Raw genomic sequence first — 18399 nt, 5'->3', positions numbered from 1 at the left:
GTGTACATGTGACCTTTTTTGTACACCAGGGAACAACACTGTTGCGTAACTGTACTCATATATATTAGAGTGTGTGTTCTTGGTGGCTCTGCAAAGACATTAATGCACTCCAAACCAAAATGTTGCAAGTTTAAATCCCGAGAGCATTTATGCACACATTGGGCTGTATCAATCAGGTCCATGCTAGCGGACGCCTGCATAGTGTTTGCTTTGGCGGTGTCAGAAGTGGAACTGAGTTACAGCCTCTCCAGGAATTATATCAGGAAGTGGAAATTGGAATTTGCTGCACAGAGCAGCATTAACAGAAATCCCATGAAGCTTAGTTTACAAGTTGGAACACGCTTGATGTGATTGAATCTGTGTCGAGTGTCCCTGAAACAATGTTACTTTTTAATTGGTGTTGTCAGATAATCGCACAATTATTGTCTTGATTCCGGGTAACTTTAAGCAAGTGGAGAAATGTATTCTTGCAACAACAACAAAACAATCTGTGGCTGATCTCTGTCATGGCTACAGACCTGGAAGAAACAGGTTACTGTCTACAAGGTTGTGAGTTCAAATCCCAGGTGTGGTTATATCCCAAATGTACCGATCAATGTTGAGGTCAATTCCATTTACAGTAACTTCCACTCAATTCAGAAAGTAATTCAAAATTCTCCTGTAAATAAAAAAAGCATTGAAAATTATTTTATTTTATTTGAATTTTTCTGCGTACTTATTGTTGTATATTTACTGACAAGATACAGTTCTGCTGTAGAAACACATTTAAAGAAAACAGTAGGTGATAACTCACTATAAAATAAAACATGTTTTTGGAACACTTCACGTGACATTTCACATGCAAAATCATGTGTTTTGAAACACTTCAAATCATATATAAGTTTAATGGTAGGTTTATTTGAACAGTGAGAGACAGAATAACAACAAAAAAATCCAGAAAAACGCATGTCAAAAATGTTAGAAATTGATTTGCATTTTAATGAGGGAAATAAGTATTTGACCCCCTCTCAATCAGAAAGATTTCTGGCTCCCAGGTGTCTTTGATACAGATAACAAGCTGAGATTAGGAGCACAGTCTTAACCTCTTGAACCTCTGGGGGTAGTATTTCATTTTTGGATGAAAAACGTTCCAGTTTTAAACAAGATATTTTGTCACGAAAAGATGCTCGACTATGCATATAATTGACAGCTTTGGAAAGAAAACACAGAACTAATGCTACAGGCGAAACCAAGATGAAATTTCATACAGGAAGTGAGCCAGATTTCGAATGCGCTGTGTTCCAATGTCTTCTTATATGGCTGTGAATGCGTAAGGAATGAGCCTACACTTTCTGTCATTTCCCCAAGGTGTTTGCAGCATTGTGACGTATTTGTAGGCATATCATTGGAAAATTTACCATAAGAGACTACTACCGCTCAGAGTCCTCCGTCGAAACCATTGCGTAATCTCCAGGTGCGTGCATTTTTCCATTTTGAACAGAGGAGAAACAAAACTGCCATGAGTGATTTATCATCGAATAGATATGTGAAAAACACCTTGAGGATTGATTCTAAACAACGTTTGCCATGTTTCTGTCGATATTATGGAGTTCATTTGGAAAAAAGTTTGCGTTGTAATGACTGAATTTTCGTTTTTTTTTCTTAGCCAAACGTGATGAACAAAACGGAGCGATTTCTCCTACACAAATAATCTTTTTGGAAAAACTGAACATTTGCTATCTAACTGAGAGTCTCCTCATTGAAAACATCCGAAGTTCTTCAAAGGTAAATTATTTTATTTGAATGCTTTTCTTGTTTTGGTGAAAATGTTGCCTGCTGAATGCTAGGCTTAATGCTATGCTAGCTATCAATACTCTTACACAAATGCTTGTGTAGCTATGGTTGAAAAGCATTTTTTGAAAATCTGAGATGACAGTGTTGTTAACAAAAGGCTAAGCTTGTGAGCCAATATATTTATTTCATTTCATTTGCGATTTTCATGAATAGTTAACGTTGCGTTATGGTAATGAGCTTGAGGCTATAATTACGCTCCCGGATACGGGATTGCTCGTCGCAACAGGTTAAAGGGAGTGCTCCAAATCTCAGCTTGTTACCTGTATAAAAGACACCTGTCCACAGAAGCAATCAATCAATCAGATTCCAAACTCTCCACCATGGCCAAGACCAAAGAGCTCAGGGACAAGATTGTAGATCTACACAAGGCTGGAATGGGCTACAAGACCATCGCCAAGCAGCTTGGTGAGAAGGTGACAACAATTGGTGTGATTATTTGCAAATGGAAGAAACACAAAATAACTGGGGCTCCATGCAAGATCTCACCTTGTGGAGTTGCAATGATCATGAGAACGGTGAGGAATCAGCCCAGAACTACACAGGAGGATATTGTCAATGATCTCAAGGCAGCTGGGACCATTGTCACCAAGAAAACAATTGGTAACACACTACGCCGTGAAGGACTGAAATCCTGCAGCGCCCGCAAGGTCCCACTGCTCAAGAAAGCACATATAGAGTGCCTTGCGAAAGTATTCGGCCCCCTTGAACTTTGCAACCTTTTGCCACATTTCAGGCTTCAAACATAAAGATGTAAAACTGTATTTTTTTGTGAAGAATCAACAACAAGTGGGACACAATCATGAAGTGGAACGACATTTATTGGATATTTCAAACTTTTTTAACAAATCAAAAACTGAAAAATTGGGCGTGCAAAATTATTCAGCCCCCTTAAGTTAATACTTTGTAGTGCCACCTTTTGCTGCGATTACAGCTGTAAGTCGCTTGGGGTATGTCTCTATCAGTTTAGCACATCGAGAGACTGACATTTTTTCCCATTCCTCCTTGCAAAACAGCTCGAGCTCAGTGAGGTTGGATGGAGAGCATTTGTGAACAGCAGTTTTCAGTTCTTTCCACAGATTCTCGATTGGATTCAGGTCTGGACTTTGACTTGGCCATTCTAACACCTGGATATGTTTATTTTTGAACCATTCCATTTTGCTTTATGTTTTGGATCATTGTCTTGTTGGAAGACAAATCTTCGTCCCAGTCTCAGGTCTTTTGCAGACTCCATCAGGTTTTCTTCCAGAATGGTCCTGTATTTGGCTCCATCCATCTTCCCATCAATTTAAACCATCTTCCCTGTCCCTGCTGAAGAAAAGCAGGCCCAAACCATGATGCTGCCACCACCATGTTTGACAGTGGGGATGGTGTGTTCAGGGTGATGAGCTGTGTTGCTTTTACGCCAAACATAACGTTTTGCATTGTTGCCAAAAAGTTCAATTTTGGTTTCATCTGACCAGAGCACCTTCTTCCACATGTTTGGTGTGTCTCCCAGGTGGCTTGTGGCAAACTTTAAACAACACTTTTTATGGATATCTTTAAGAAATGGCTTTCTTCTTGCCACTCTTCCATAAAGGCCAGATTTGTGGCCCCAGATTGTTGTCCTAAGGACAGAGTCTCCCACCTCAGCTGTAGATCTCTGCAGTTCATCCAGAGTGATCATGGGCCTCTTGGCTGCATCTCTGATCAGTCTTCTCCTTGTATGAGCTGAAAGTTTAGAGGGACGGCCAGGTCTTGGTAGATTTGCAGTGGTCTGATACTCCTTCCATTTCAATATTATCGCTTGCACAGTGCTCCTTGGGATGTTTAAAGCTTGGGAAATCTTTTTGTATCCAAATCTGGCTTTAAACTTCTTCACAACAGTATCTCGGACCTGCCTGGTGTGTTCCTTGTTCTTCATGATGCTCTCTACGCTTTTAACGGACCTCTGAGACTATCACAGTGCAGGTGCATTTATACCGAGACTTGATTACACACAGGTGGATTGTATTTATCATCATTAGTCATTTAGGTCAACATTGGATCATTCAGAGATCCTCACTGAACTTCTGGAGAGAGTTTGCTGCACTGAAAGTAAAGGGGCTGAATAATTTTGCACACCCAATTTTTCAGTTTTTGATTTGTTAAAAAAGTTTGAAATATCCAATAAATGTCGTTCCACTTCATGATTGTGTCCCACTTGTTGTTGATTCTTCACAAAAAAATACAGTTTTATATCTTTATGTTTGAAGCCTGAAATGTGGCAAAAGGTCGCAAAGTTCAAGGGGGCCGAATACTTTCGCAAGGCAGTGTACATGCACGTCTGAAGTTTGCCAATGAACATCTGAATGATTCAGAGGGCAACTGGGTGAAAGTGTTGTGGTCAGATGAGACCAAAATGGAGCTCTTTGGCATCAACTCAACTCGCCGTGTTTAGAGGAGGAGGAATGCTGCCTATGACCCCAATAACACCATCCCCACCGTCAAACATGGAGGTGGAGACATTATGCTTTGAGGGTGTTTTTCTGCTAATGGGACAGGACAACTTCACCGCATCAAAGGGACAATGGACGGGGCCATGTACCATCAAATCTTGGGTGAGAACCTCCTTCCCTCAGCCAGGGCATTGAAAATGGGTCGTGGATGGATATTCCAGCATGACAATGACTCAAAACACATGGCCAAGGCAACAAAGGTGTGGCTAGCCAGTCTCTAAACCTTAATCCCATAGAAAATATGTGGAGGAAGCTGAAGGTTCGAGTTGCCAAACGTCAGCCTCGAAACCTTAATGACTTGGAGAAGATCTGCAAAGAGGACTGGGACAAAATCCCTCCTGAGATGTGTGCAAACCTAGTGGCCAACTACAAGAAACTGACCTCTGTCAGTGACCTAAGTCATGTTTTGCAGAGGGATCAAATACTTATTTCCCTCATTAAAATGCAAATCAATTTATAACATTTTTGACATGCGTTTTCCTGGATTATTTTGTTGTCTCTATTTTGCTGTCTCTCACTGTTCAAATAAACCTACCATTAAAAGTATAGACTGATAATTTCTTTGTCAGTGTGCAAACGTACAAAATCAGCAGGGGATCAAATACTTTTTTCCCTCACTGTAGGTATGGTTAAAGTGACTATGCATATATAATAAACAGAGAGTAGCAGTAGCGTGAAAGAGGGGTTGGGGGGGGGCAATGCAAATAGTCTGGGTAGCCATTTGATTACCTGTTCAGGGGTCTTATGGCATGGGGGTAAAAGCTGTTGAGAAGCCTTTTAGACCTAGACTTGGCACTCCGATACCGCTTGCCGTGCAGTAGGAGAGAGAACAGTCTATGACTGGGTGGCTGGAGTCTTTGGCAATTGTTAGGGCCTTCCTCTGATACCGTCTGGTGTAGAGGTCCTGGATGGCAGGCAGCTTAGCCCCAGTGATGTACTGGGCCGTACACACTACCCTCTGTAGTGCCTTGTGGTCGGAGGCCGAGCAGTTGCCGTACCAGGCAGTGATGCTCTTGACGCTGCAGCTGTAAAACCTTTTGAGGATCTGAGGACCCATGCCAAATATTTTTAGTTTCCTGAGGGGAATAGGCTTTGTCGTGCCCTCTTGGTGTGTTTGGTTCATTCTATTTTGTTGGTGATGTGGACACCAAGGAACTTGAAGCTCTCACTACAGCCCAGTCGATGAGAATGGGGGTGTGCTCGATCCTCCTTTTCCTGTAGTCCACAATCATCTCCTTTGTCTTGATTATGTTGAGGGATAGGTTGTTATTCTGGCACCACCCGGCCAGGTCTCTGACCTCCACCCTATAAGCTGTCTCGTCATTGTCGGTGATCAGGCCTACCACTGTTGTGTAGTCTGCAAACGTAATGATGGTGTTGGTGTCATGCCTGGCCACGCAGTTGTGGGTGAACAGGGAGTACAGGAGGGGACTGACGTGAGTGCTACCGCTCTGTAGCCATTTAGGCAGGTTGCCTTTGTGTTCTTGGGCACAGGGACTATGGTGGTCTGCTTGAAACACGTTGGTTTTACAGACTCAATCAGGGACATGTTGAAAATGTCATTGAAGACACCTGCCAGTTGGTCAGCACATGCCCTGAGCACACATCCTGGTATTCCATCTGGCCCTGCGGCCTTGTGAATTTTGACCTGTTTAAAGGTCTTACTCACGTCGGCTACGGAGTGTGATCACACAGTCGTCCGGAACAGCTGATGTGTAGTACGGTGTAGTACGATTCAATCTTGTATTCAAGACCTGTATTCACGCTTTGCCTGCTTGATGGTTTGTCGGAGGGCATAGCAGGATTTCTTATAAGCTTCTGGGTTAGAGTCCCGGGTTAGAGACTTCCTTAGATTTAGTGCACCAGCTGTTGTTTACAAATATGCACAGCCCTAAACCCCCCCCCCCCCCCCCCCCGTCTTACCGTCTTACCGGAGTGTGCTGTTCTACCTAGCCGGTGCAGCGTATATCCCGCTAGCTGAATATCCATATCATCATTCAGCCATGATTCTGTGAAACATAAGATGTTACAGTTTCTGATGTCCCATTGGTTGATATTTGTGATCGTACCACGTCTAATTTATTGTCCAATGACTGCCCATTGGCAAGTAATATTGACGGTAACGGCAGCTTTCCCACTCGCCGTCTGCAGATCCTTACGAGGAACCCCGCTCTGTGTCCTCTGTACCTGCGTCTCTTTCTCTTGCCAATGACGGGGATCCTGGCCTTGTCGGGTGTCTGAAGTACATCCTGTGCGTCCTGCTTGTTGAAGAAAAAATCTTTGTCTAATCTGAGGTGAGTGATCGCTGTCCTGATATCCAGAAGCTCTTTGTCTAATCCGAGGTGAGTGATCGCTGTCCTGATATCCAGAAGCTCTTTGTCTAATCCGAGGTGAGTGATCGCTGTCCTGATATCCAGAAGCTCTTTGTCTAATCCGAGGTGAGTGATCGCTGTCCTGATATCCAGAAGCTCTTTATCTAATCCGAGGTGAGTGATCTCTGTCCTGATTTCCAGAAGCTCTTTTTTTTGCCGTAAGATACGGTGGCAGGAACATTATGTACAAAATAAGTTACAAATAGTAAAACTGCTGCCATTTCTTCTGGTGACATGCAATTCAATGTGTTATCACTGTTCTTCTAAAATAAGACCCCACCTCGGATTTTTACTCAAAACCTCTGGACTTTCAAAACAAAGATATAAAACAAAGAGGAGTTTCTAATCATTTTTGATGTGATCAAATGGATTACTTTGAGCTGCATTCTTCTGTGATAACGTCTAATAAAAGAGAAATATGGTGATACAGGCTCAGCTGGTTTATTTTACTGTCTACACTGCAGAACGGCCCAAATCCGCCCTTTGATGCAGTCTGCTGTATTTGTGTGTGTGTGTGTGTATGCAGTGTACCAACTCTGTACTCACAGCCACCATAAATTACGGAGATCACTGAACACACCCGGGCTGAGAGATGAGATGGAGTTCTCACTGAGAAACCTGAGAGAGAGAGAGAGAGAGAGGGAGGGAGGAGAGAGAGGGAAAGAGAGAGATAGAGTTAATATATAAAAAAAATATTACTGAACTTTATTCCTCCTACACAACAAAGACACAAACAGACAATCAGATGAGAAACATCCTCCTTTCTCCTCCCTCCTCCCACCTAGTTTCCAGGCTGTATCACAACCAGCTGTGATTGAGAGTCCCATAGGGCTGCGCACAATTGGCCCAGCATCGGCCGGGGTAGGCAGTCATTGTAAATAAGAATTTGTTCTTTACTGACTTGCCGAGTTAAATAAAGGTTAAATAAAAAATAAATGACAAAAAAATCATCCTCCCTACTTACTCCTCGCTCCTTTCTTTCCCTCCTTTCTCCTTCCTTCCTCCCCTCTCCTCCCTCCTTTCTCTTTACTCTTCCCTTCTTCTTCCTCCTGCCTCCTCCCTCCTTTCCTCTCCCTCCTTCCTCCTCCTCCTTTCTCCCCCCCCCCTCTTCCCTCCTTCCTCCTTTCACCTTCCTCCTCCTCCCTTTTTTCTCCTTCCCCATTCAAAAATAGTGAGTCAGCCCTTAGTAGCTCATCATTTTTATCTTCATCCAAAACTATACAATTTTAGCACAATGCGAATTCACACAGCATTCAGCAATCAAACTGCCTTGAATAAACTATCTGATGAATGGACAGGGTATCTTTAAAACTTTCACCCAGGGCCCATAGTGGCCTGGTCAAAAGTAGTGCACTATACAGTGCATTGCGAAAGTATTCGGCCCCCTTGAACTTTGCGACCTTTTGCCACATTTTAGGCTTCAAACATAAAGATATAAAACTGTATTTTTTTGTGAAGAATCAACAACAAGTGGGACACAATCATGAAGTGGAACAACATTTATTGGATATTTCAAACTTTTTTAACAAATCAAAAACTGAAAAATTGGGCGTGCAAAATTATTCAGCCCCTTTACTTTCAGTACAGCAAACTATCTCCAGAAGTTCAGTGAGCAATGACATTTCTAAGTGACCCCAAACTTTTGAACGGTAGTGCATATTTGGGAGGGGGGAAGAGAGAGAGAGAGAGAGAGAGAGAGAGAAGAATATACAAAAATATTACTGAACATTATTCCTCCTACACAACGAAGACACAAACAGATAATCAGATGAGAAACATCTTCCTCTCTCTTCCCAGCGTAGTCCGAGTTAGAGTTTGGCCGGGGTAGGCCGTCGTTGTAAATATAAATTTGTTATTAATTGACTTAAGTGACCTAGGTAAATGAAGGATAAAGGCAGGAGACATGTCACTACCGACTGAGAATGAATTTACAAGCAGAAAACCCAGTTTTACCACACTCGAGGTAGCCCTTGTTGTGGTCTGTGTGACAATGGCTGCAGCAGCAGGTGTTATCCAGGAGGATGTGGAGGCTAATTTGTTACCACGGCCCTTTTGAAGACTACATTCCAACGATAAATTAAATGTCGTAGAGAGGGGAAGGCCAACGCCAGCACTGCCAGGATTAGTGCAACAAGGAAAGAGATTTGAAAGATATTTTCAAGCTAACAATTATGAGCTCTATCCGTGGATGACTGGGTGTGAGCAAGCCAAGAAGCTGTGCTTGGATTGTCTGCTCTTCAGCACCGACAAGCAGTCAACCTGGGCCAGTAAAAAAAAAACTAACCCTAACCCTATTACAGGGGCTGAGTCACTGGCTTACTGGTGCTCTTCCATCCCTAGGAGGGGTGCGCCACTTGAGTGGGTTGGCGCCCCACCTTTGGTTGTGCCGTGGCGGAGATCTTGTGGGCTATACTCAGCCTTGTCTCAGGATAGTAAGTTGGTGGTTGAAGTTATCCCTCTAGTGGTGTGGGGGCTGTGCTTTGGCAAAGTGGGTGGGGTTATATCCTGTATATCCTATTTCTCCTGTCTTATCCGGTGTCCTGTGTGAATTTAAGTATGCTTTCTCTAATTCACTCTCTCTTTCTCTCTTTCTTTCTTTCTATCCTTCTTTCTTTCTCTCTTTCTTTCCCTCTCTCGGAGGACCTGAGCCCTAGGACCATGCCTCAGGACTACCTGGCCTGATGACTCCTTGCTGTTCCACCTGGCCGTGTTGCTGCTCCAGTTTCAACTGTTCTGCCTGCGACTATGGAACCCTGACCTGTTCACCGGACATTCTGTCAGGATTTGGCCAGGGTTGTTCCGGTTTTGGTCACTAGATGCCCCCATTGTGCTTTTTGACCCTTTTGTTTTCCCTTGTTCCCAGTTATTATTTGCACCTGTTCCTCGTTTCCCTTGATTGTATTTAAACCCTTAGTTTTCCTCAGTTCTTTGCTCTGTGTTTGAATGTTGGCACCCAGCCCCAGCGATGCTGTGAACATTTGTTACGCCAGTTGGACTCTCTTGTGGTACTCTGTTTTTGTTCTCGTTTATTTGTTTTTATTATCTTTTGAGGCATTTTCCCTACTGTACCTACCACCTTGTGGATTTACCTTTTGACTTAGAGGATTACCTTTTTCTCTTGGAATTACTTTTGACGTTGTGGATTTATATTTTTGCCTGAAGAACCTTCCTTTTTACTTTATTAAAACACTGCCTCAAGTACTGCTGTGCCTGCCTCATCTTCTGGGTTCTGCCGACTATTAGTGGCTCATTTTGCTAAGTGAGTGTTTCTCACACCGGAGACCCGAGTTCATAACTGGGTCCTGACACAGTCCCAGACCTGCTGTTATCAACCCTCTAGAGACAGGAGCGGTAGAGATACTCTGAATGATCGGCTATGAAAAGCCAACTGACATTTACTCCTGAGGTGCTGACCTGTTCCACCCTTGACAACCACTGTTATTATTATTTGACCCTGCTGGTCAACTATGAACATTTGAACATCTTGGCCATGTTCTGTTATCTCCACCCGGCACAGCCAGAAGAGGACCGGCCACCCCTCATAGCCTGGTTTCTTCCTAGGTTCTGGCCTTTCTAGGTAGTTTTTCCTAGCCACCGTGCTTCTATACCTGCATTGCTTGCTGTTTGGAGTTTTAGGTTGGGCTTTTGTACAGCACTTTGAGATATCAGCTGATGTAAGAAGGGCTTTATAAATAGATTTGACTTGACAGATGTTTGAAGCCAAATGCTTGATTTTCGGGCCTAGTATGACAGCTCCTTGAACTGTCATCTTGCTACAGCAACCGTGTTCATCGGCACTTCCAGAGTGACCTGATCCATGATTGATGAGATAACAGACATTAGCATTGTAGCTACCGACAGTGGTGTGAAGGAGAGATTTTTCAAATATGGTGGATTTATTAGACTCTTTAAAAGGTAGACGTTCCAAAGGTCTGCATCAGTGGCTTGTAAGCTATATGTAAAGATTAAAGGTTAAATACAATTTTTTAAAAGCCAGGAGATGCTAAATGTGTTTATGTTCACGGTCAATTACCGTGAGATCGGCAGTAATTTGCTTAACAATCACCGACTGATGAAATCTCTTGACCCCCACAGCCCGAGGCGAATTTGATATATTGGAAATTATTTCCTCACCGTAGCTACTGCCTTTTTGTAACTTTACACTACACACTACACAATTCCTAACTTTATGAATCTCACCGCTGCCAATTATGCTTTTGGTTTAGGCCCGGTCCTCAGAGGCCGTTGTTGGTGAAGGGATACAAGTTGCGCAAGGCTTGTATCTCCTCTCTCTGTCTCTCTTTCTTTCTATCTTTATCTCCCTCTCTCTTCTTAACAAACCCTTCACTCTGTGAGCTAACTTGTAACAAATAAAGAAGTACTGTCACTTTTAACATGGTCAATTCATAAGCATGAATAAAAATACAAAATAAAATATTTTTTCAAATGAAGGTTTCTATTGCTTAACTGATTGGAGTTATAACGGGTTCAATTTTGTAAGTTCATAAATAACTTTCGTAGTATTATGAACTTTGAAACATCTGGTTCCTAGTAGGCTACAAAATTAAAGAAGGGCTATTTCTCTGAACCTCAGGCAGTAGGCTCAAGTAAGCTTGTTCCTCTCCCCAGTCAGAGAGTAGACTGCCTGTCTCCCAGACTGACCAGCAGCAGCAGCAGCAACCTATTCTCCTTATTTATGTTAAGAAAACAAATGTGAAGGCCAAAATTGTGTGCGGAAAGCACTCATCATGTTTATGCACCCTAATAATCACCCGGAGAATACTTCCAGAACCAACATTCCATTTCTCCTTTACGCATTTTTTCTTCTTGATTTCAATATGGAAGGGAAAACAGGTACTGGCGTTTGTATGTCCTGTAAAAGGTGAAGTCAACGTATTCTCATACCCTATGTTGTGTAGCATAGTAGCAGTTCATTCAATTGAGGGAGGTAAGGAGGCATGGGGGGGGGGGATAGGATGTTCCCCCCCATGATGAAAGGGGATCATGACTGAAAAAGTTTGGGAAGTACTAGCTAATGATTAGCACAAAAACATATTGGCATGCTTCGGCATATTTATTTATTGCTGCATCTGTCGGGCTACAGGTGATCATGTGCCACGTTCCGACCTTAATTTCCTTTGTTTTGTCTTTATTTAGTATGGTCAGGGCGTGAGTTGGGGTGGGCAGTCTATGTGTGTTTTTCTATGTTGAGGTTTTGAGTTCAGCCTAGTATGGTTCTCAATCAGAGGCAGGTGTCGTTAGTTGTATCTGATTGAGAATCATAATTAGGTAGCCTGGGTTTCACTTGAGTGGTGGGTGTTTGCTTCCGTGTGAGTGTTTTGGGCCACACGGTACTGTTTCAGATTTCGTTCATGTTCACGTTTATTGTTTGTATTTCATAGTGTTCAGTTTATATCTTAAAATAAACGTTATGGACACTTACCACGCTGCGCATTGGTCCACCGATCCTTCGCGCTCCATCGCTTCATAGGCCTGCAGTAGCTAAGCCTGATAACATAATAAAGCCTAATAACGAACTGGTTTAAACCTTCATAAAAGTTTTGTACAGGCTTGGCCTATATTTATTTCACAACGGGCCTATTTTTAACCTAAGGAGCACAACATTTAAAAGACAGTTCTAACTTAATTTAGCCATGGAAAATGTCTCAACAAAATGAAGCATCCGAAACCAGTTTCAGCTGGACATGCTGTAAGCTAGACCTTTTCAACTGTTCTGCCTTATTATTATTCGACCATGCTGGTCATTTATGAACATTTGAACATCTTGGCCATGTTCTGTTATAATCTCCACCCGGCACAGCCAGAAGAGGACTGGCCACCCCACAGCCTGGTTCCTCTCTAGGTTTCTTCCTAGGTTTTGGCCTATCTAGGTAGTTTTTCCTAGCCACCGTGCTTCTACACCTGCATTGCTTGCTGTTTGGGGTTTTAGGCTGGGTTTCTGTACAGCACTTTGAGATATCAGCTGATGTACGAAGGGCTATATAAATAAATTTGATTTGATTTGAGTAAGTTACCATTGGCTAACACAGATAACAAGCTTTCGCAGTTTTCATCACCTCACACATTAAATGAACAGAGGATGGGTCCAATCGGGTCCAGTCGGTAAATACATTTTAATTGCAGAAACAATGCTGGAGACACCTTGAGGAAAACGTGGAAAACGTAAACTCATTCGTAGCTCATTCACAGCCATATAAGGAGTCATTGGCATGAGGCGGTTTCAAAAAATGCGGCACTTCCTGGTTGGATTTTTATCTGGGTTTTGCCTGTAACATCAGTTCTGTGGCACTCACAGACAATATCTTTGCAGTTTTGGAAACGTCAGAGTGTCTTCTTTCCAAAGCTGTCAATTATAAGCATAGTCGAGCATATTTTCGTGACAAAATATATTGTTTAAAATGGGAATGTTTTTCATCCCAAAATTAAAATAGCGCCCCCTAAATCCAACTGGTTAATTGCAGATACCTGAGAACCGTGAAAATTATATCAGACCCGACCCAGATCTAAGACAAAACTCTAAATTTAGGACCCGCTCGGGTCCCGGGTCAGATCTCGTAATTTCAGGTTTGTTGGACCAGTGAAGACCTCTACTTCAAGCCACACTCACCATACCCACCAAATAAAGCAACTGTAGGCTACCTAAAAGTCTGTTCAAGAAAGTTGAAGAACATTTTGGGGAAATGTGTCGTTCAGTACAAACCAATGTTACAAACATTCAATGGAACTGAACACACCCCAGAACTAGCTTTCTCACAGTCGTTCTACAAACAAATGACCAAGCATGTATACTTTCTGCACTGTTAGAGTTAGACCAACAGTTTTAAGTAATACAGAAATTATTGGTATTTCAGTTATGGTTGGGATATATTGACCAAATTATCAGGAAAGTTTTGAATGTGTTTTTCCCTTCAAAATTCACAAGAAAAAAACATTTCACACTTATTTCTTAAAAACAATATATCACAGAGAGGAATGCTCCCAGACACCCCTAGAAGGATATTTGCCACCGGATCCCATTGACCCTTCATCTGGTGATGTCACAAGGTGCCGCAAAATTGAAAGAGTGTAAGATCTCAGTGGCTTTTTTCTCAAGATTATTCAAATGCTAAAAAAACACTGAATGAAATATGCCAGTGAAGACTACCCAGAGTGCCTCCAACACGGTGGAACTCCTCACAGTTGGTTTGCACTGTGTATGATAAGAGGGAGGAACTCCTAGCCTTTGAATATATTGTGGATCATCATGATGACTTTGATGAAGACACAGTTCACAGCGTCGACGGAACACGTGACAAGCTTCAAGTTCTGCTTCCTGCTAATCAAATTCAACTCCATCTTTGCGTACTCTGACATGCCGTTTTGGTATTTTTGCAGAATAAGGAAGTTTGACATGCATTTCTGCCTGTCCAGGGTCAGCGAACTCTACAGCACCGTGGAGAGAGGAAAACGGAAACTCTATTCTATCTACGAGAACACTGTGCCTGAGACCGGGGATCCGAGTGGGTGGAGGGCACAAAGGCATGGAGAAGTATGAGCCCGGTGCCAGCAGCTACACAGTGGGATCATCGACAACCGTCTCACTCAGCTAAAGAACAGGTTCAAGGACCACAAAAGGCTTATGTTTCTTGCCCTTATTGACCCACAGCAGTTCACCAGATACAGGGAAATCTTCTCAAGTCTCAAGGAAAGATATGGGCCTCATGTTGATTTCTCGCGGCTCAAAACAGAACTCACAGTGATGTACTCCATGTGATGACTTCCATGTTAGGAGCCCGGCCGACTTCCTCCACTTTCTCCAGCAGAAGAGGCTGAATGAGAGTTCTGGTGTTGACCATTCCCCTGTCTAATGCCTCAGTTGAAAGGACATTCTCCGCCCTGAAACAGATCACGACTTACTGCAGGAACACCACTGGACCGGTCTGACTGCCTTAGCGTTGATCTCAATGGAGAAAGTATCTCTGTCAGATATAAAATCAAAGGCCAAACTATACGATCCTGCCATTGCCCATTTCATAAAGAAGGACTGGAGGATGGGATTTTTTGTTTTGTTTACCACAGCTCACTTGTTGTTAGCTATCTCTTTGAAAAGAATGCATGTGAAACATCGTTGAATTTAAACTTTAGATCCCCAGATAGGCTACTTTATGTGCCGAGCATGATAAAAATATGTCTGCAATTGGGGCGGCAGTGTAGCCTAGTGGTTAGAGCGTTGGACTAGTAACCGAAAGGTTGCAAGATCGAATTCCCAAGCCGACAAGGTACAACTCTTACGTTCTGCCCCTGAACAAGGCAATTAACCCACTAGGCTGTCATTGAAAATAAGAATTTGTTCTTAACTGACTTGTCTAATAAAATAAAGAAATATATAGCTGCTTAATTAATATAGTTTTGGAATTGCTAAATGGTTGTGGTTTTATGTTATGATTGGGTCATCTAGCATAAGCTAGATGTGAACGGGCTGCTTAGCATACCATAAATACCGTAGTATATATTTAAACAAAATAAGGATAGCAATTCAAACTTTACAGGAGCTTCTCATCTAAACCATATTGCACATAATGTTGTACACTTGATGAATGCAATGATTCACAAATATGTGGATATTTCCATTTTCAATTTGGCTAACAGAGAAGAAAATGCTGTCTACAGGTATTAAGGTAATTCTTTCATGGGGATATGTGGTATGGGAGAGATATTGTCCTTACACTCAGAGGAGGGTATGAGAGTCCTCCGGAGGTAGTGTGGAGGGAATCTCTTCAAGAGAGATTTTAATCTAGATCCGTCTCTTTACAGAAGAATCTCTCCTGTACCCAGTTTGTGTCATCAAAGTCGTCTAGTGTAAAGAGGCCCACACAAGTCGTATAGTGTAAAGAGGCCCACATAAGTCGTCTAGTGTAAAGAGGCCCACATAAGTCGTCTAGTGTAAAGAGGCCCACATAAATCGTGTCGTGTAAAGAGGCCCACACAAGTCGTATAGTGTAAAGAGGCCCACATAAGTTGAGTAATTTAAAGAGGCCCACACAAGTCGTATAGTGTAAAGAGGCCCACATAAGTCGTGTAGTGTAAAGAGGCCCACACAAGTCATATAGTGTAAAGAGGCCCACATAAATCGTGTAGTGTAAAGAGGCCCACACTTGTCGTGTAGTGTAAAGAGGCCCACACTTGTCGTGTAGTGTAAAGAGGCCCACACAAGTTGTGTAGTGTAAAGAGGCCCACATAAGTCGTCTAGTGTAAAGAGGCCCACACTTGTCGTGTAGTGTAAAGGGGCCCACATAAGTCGTCTAGTGTAAAGAGACCCACATACGTAAGTCGTGTAGCGTAAAGATGCCCACATACGGTGGATAGAGCTATGTCAGTACTCACAGTCTCTCCAGTTTGTAGAGTCCACTGAAGGCTTGAGTGGAGATTGTCTGGATGCTGTTATTCTGTAAGAACCTGAGATGAGAAACAAACACACACAACATCAACTCAAGCACAGAGATTAAACATTATTTCACCAGGTAATAGCAAATGTATTATTAATACCACATTCTCATTCTAAAATAAAACACAGAGGTTGAGTTTTCATGTGGTAAATAAACATGTTTCTAGCTTTAACACAAGTGTAAAGCCCTGACCCAGTACAGTGTAAAGCCCTGACCCAGTACAGTGTAAAGCCCTGACCCAGTACAGTGTAAAGCCCTGACCCGGTAGAGTGTAACGCCCTGACCTGGTAGAGTGTAAAGCCCTGACCCGGTACAGTGTAAAGCCCCGACCCAGTACAGTGTAAAGCCCCGACACAGTACAGTGTAAAGCCCTGACCCAGTACAGTGTAAGGCCCTGACCCAGTACAGTGTAAAGCCCTGACCCAGTACAGTGTTAAGCCCTGACCCAGTACAGTGTTAAGCCCTGACCCAGTAAAGTGTAAAGCCTTGATCCAGTACAGTGTAAAGCCCTGACCCAGTACAGTGTTAAGCCCTGACCCAGTACAGTGTAAGGCCCTGACCCAGTACAGTGTAAGGCCCTGACCTAGTACAGTGTAAAGCCCTGACCCAGTACAATGTAAAGCCTTGCCCCAGTACAGTGTAAAGCCCTGACCCGGTACAGTGTAAATCCCCGACCCAGTACAGTGTTAAGCCCTGAGCCAGTACAGTGTAAAGCCCTGACCCAGTACAGTGTTAAGCCCTGACCCAGTACAGTGTTAAGCCCTGACCCAGTAAAGTGTAAAGCCCTGACCCAGTACAGTGTAAAGCCCTGACCCGGTAGAGTGTAACGCCCTGACCTGGTAGAGTGTAAAGCCCTGACCCGGTACAGTGTAAAGCCCCGACCCAGTACAGTGTAAAGCCCCGACACAGTACAGTGTAAAGCCCTGACCCAGTACAGTGTAAGGCCCTGACCCAGTACAGTGTAAAGCCCTGACCCAGTACAGTGTTAAGCCCTGACCCAGTACAGTGTTAAGCCCTGACCCAGTACAGTGTTAAGCCCTGACCCAGTAAAGTGTAAAGCCTTGATCCAGTACAGTGTAAAGCCCTGACCCAGTACAGTGTTAAGCCCTGACCCAGTACAGTGTAAGGCCCTGACCCAGTACAGTGTAACGCCCTGACCTGGTAGAGTGTAAAGCCCTGACCCGGTACAGTGTAAAGCCCCGACCCAGTACAGTGTAAAGCCCCGACACAGTACAGTGTAAAGCCCTGACCCAGTACAGTGTAAGGCCCTGACCCAGTACAGTGTAAAGCCCTGACCCAGTACAGTGTTAAGCCCTGACCCAGTACAGTGTTAAGCCCTGACCCAGTAAAGTGTAAAGCCTTGATCCAGTACAGTGTAAAGCCCTGACCCAGTACAGTGTTAAGCCCTGACCCAGTACAGTGTAAGGCCCTGACCCAGTACAGTGTAAGGCCCTGACCTAGTACAGTGTAAAGCCCTGACCCAGTACAATGTAAAGCCTTGCCCCAGTACAGTGTAAAGCCCTGACCCGGTACAGTGTAAATCCCCGACCCAGTACAGTGTTAAGCCCTGAGCCAGTACAGTGTGAAGCCCTGACCCAGTAAAGTGTAAAGCCCCGACCCAGTACAGTGTTAAGCCCTGACCCAGTACAGTGTAAGGCCCTGACCCAGTACAGTGTTAAGCCCTGACCCAGTAAAGTGTAAAGCCTTGACCCAGTACAGTGTAAGGCCCTGACCCAGTACAGTGTAAGGCCCTGACCCAGTACAGTGTAAGGCCCTGACCCAGTACAGTGTAAAACCCTGACCCAGTACAGTGTAAGGCCCTGACCCAGTAAAGTGTAAAGCCCTGACCCAGTACAGTGTAAGGCCCTGACCCTGTACAGTGTAAAGCCCTGACCCGGTACGGTGTAAAGCCCTGACCCGGTAAACTGTAAGGCCCTGACCCGGTACAGTGTAAGGCCCTGACCCAGTACAGTGTAAAGCCCTGACCCGGTACAGTGTAAGACCCTGACCCAGTACAGTGTAAAGCCCTGACCCGGTACAGTGTAAGGCCCTGACCCAGTACAGTGTAAGGCCCTGACCCAGTACAGTGTAAGGCCCTGACCCAGTACAGTGTAAAGCCCTGACCCAGTACAGTGTTAAGCCCTGACCCAGTAAAGTGTAAAGCCTTGATCCAGTACAGTGTAAAGCCCTGACCCAGTACAGTGTTAAGCCTTGACCCAGTACAGTGTAAGGCCCTGACCCAGTACAGTGTAAAGCCCTGACCCAGTACAATGT

General features: G+C 43.7%; 1 protein-coding gene across 1 annotated transcript in view; it reads right to left on the bottom strand.

Moving 5' to 3' along the window:
- LOC139388047 (relaxin family peptide receptor 2a) overlaps window positions 1–18399 on the bottom strand; it is a 204985-nt gene that overhangs the window by 114674 nt on the left and 71912 nt on the right. The window contains exons 6-7 of the mRNA XM_071134545.1: window positions 16064–16135; window positions 7226–7297 (exon numbers count right to left, since the gene is read on the bottom strand). Of these exons, the coding sequence (XP_070990646.1) occupies window positions 7226–7297; window positions 16064–16135 (144 nt within the window). The remainder of the gene's footprint in view (window positions 1–7225; window positions 7298–16063; window positions 16136–18399) is intronic.

Source organism: Oncorhynchus clarkii, chromosome 29 (assembly GCF_045791955.1).
Source record: "Oncorhynchus clarkii lewisi isolate Uvic-CL-2024 chromosome 29, UVic_Ocla_1.0, whole genome shotgun sequence".
In the NCBI taxonomy this organism is placed as follows: Eukaryota; Metazoa; Chordata; class Actinopteri; order Salmoniformes; family Salmonidae; genus Oncorhynchus; species Oncorhynchus clarkii.
This window is presented reverse-complemented; position numbering and strand designations above follow the sequence as displayed.